This window comes from Lipotes vexillifer, unplaced genomic scaffold (assembly GCF_000442215.2).
Source record: "Lipotes vexillifer unplaced genomic scaffold, Lipotes_vexillifer_v1.1 scaffold965, whole genome shotgun sequence".
Classification (NCBI taxonomy): Eukaryota; Metazoa; Chordata; class Mammalia; order Artiodactyla; family Lipotidae; genus Lipotes; species Lipotes vexillifer.
In genome coordinates, this window is record NW_006769686.1 from 1,229,711 (window position 1) to 1,230,179 (window position 469).

Sequence of the window (469 nt, forward strand, 5' to 3'; positions counted from 1 at the left end):
GAGGCCCGGAGGAGAAGGCCATAGAAGAGCCCAGATCCCCCGGGCAGCGTCCCAGCACTGCTCAGAAGAGGAGTGACCACACTGAGGCAGCCACAACGTGGCCTGTGCCTCTGGGGGCCAAGGCCCCCCTTTCCCAAACACCAGGGCTCTCCAGCCTCCAAGACCGCTGAGGCCCAAGACGAAGGGGACCTGCCCGACTACCCCACCTCCCCGTCGGAAAGGACCAGGTCTCGTCTTCACCACAAGAAAGAGGTGGAGCAGACCCAGACGACCTGGGCCCAGAAGCAAAGGTCTCTGAGCCACGGACGCCCCAGGGCACCTCCTGGCCCCTCCCAGAGGGGCCGGGAACACCGAGGCTGTTATTTGGGTGGGAAGTCCACATCCCAGCACTGAGAATTGCTACAAAGGCATGGAGAGGCGCTGGGGGGCTGGGGGGCCGGGGCGGTGGCCTCACCTTCAACCAGGAATG

The 469-nt window shown here is 64.8% G+C and overlaps 1 protein-coding gene across 1 annotated transcript in view; it reads right to left on the reverse strand.

Annotated features, from left to right (window-relative positions):
- Window positions 1-469, reverse strand: part of STK11IP (serine/threonine kinase 11 interacting protein) — a 14,304-nt gene that overhangs the window by 1,152 nt on the left and 12,683 nt on the right. The window contains exon 22 of the mRNA XM_007445851.1: window positions 462-469. This exon is cut by the window's right edge and continues 63 nt beyond it. Within this exon, the coding sequence (XP_007445913.1) occupies window positions 462-469 (8 nt within the window). The remainder of the gene's footprint in view (window positions 1-461) is intronic.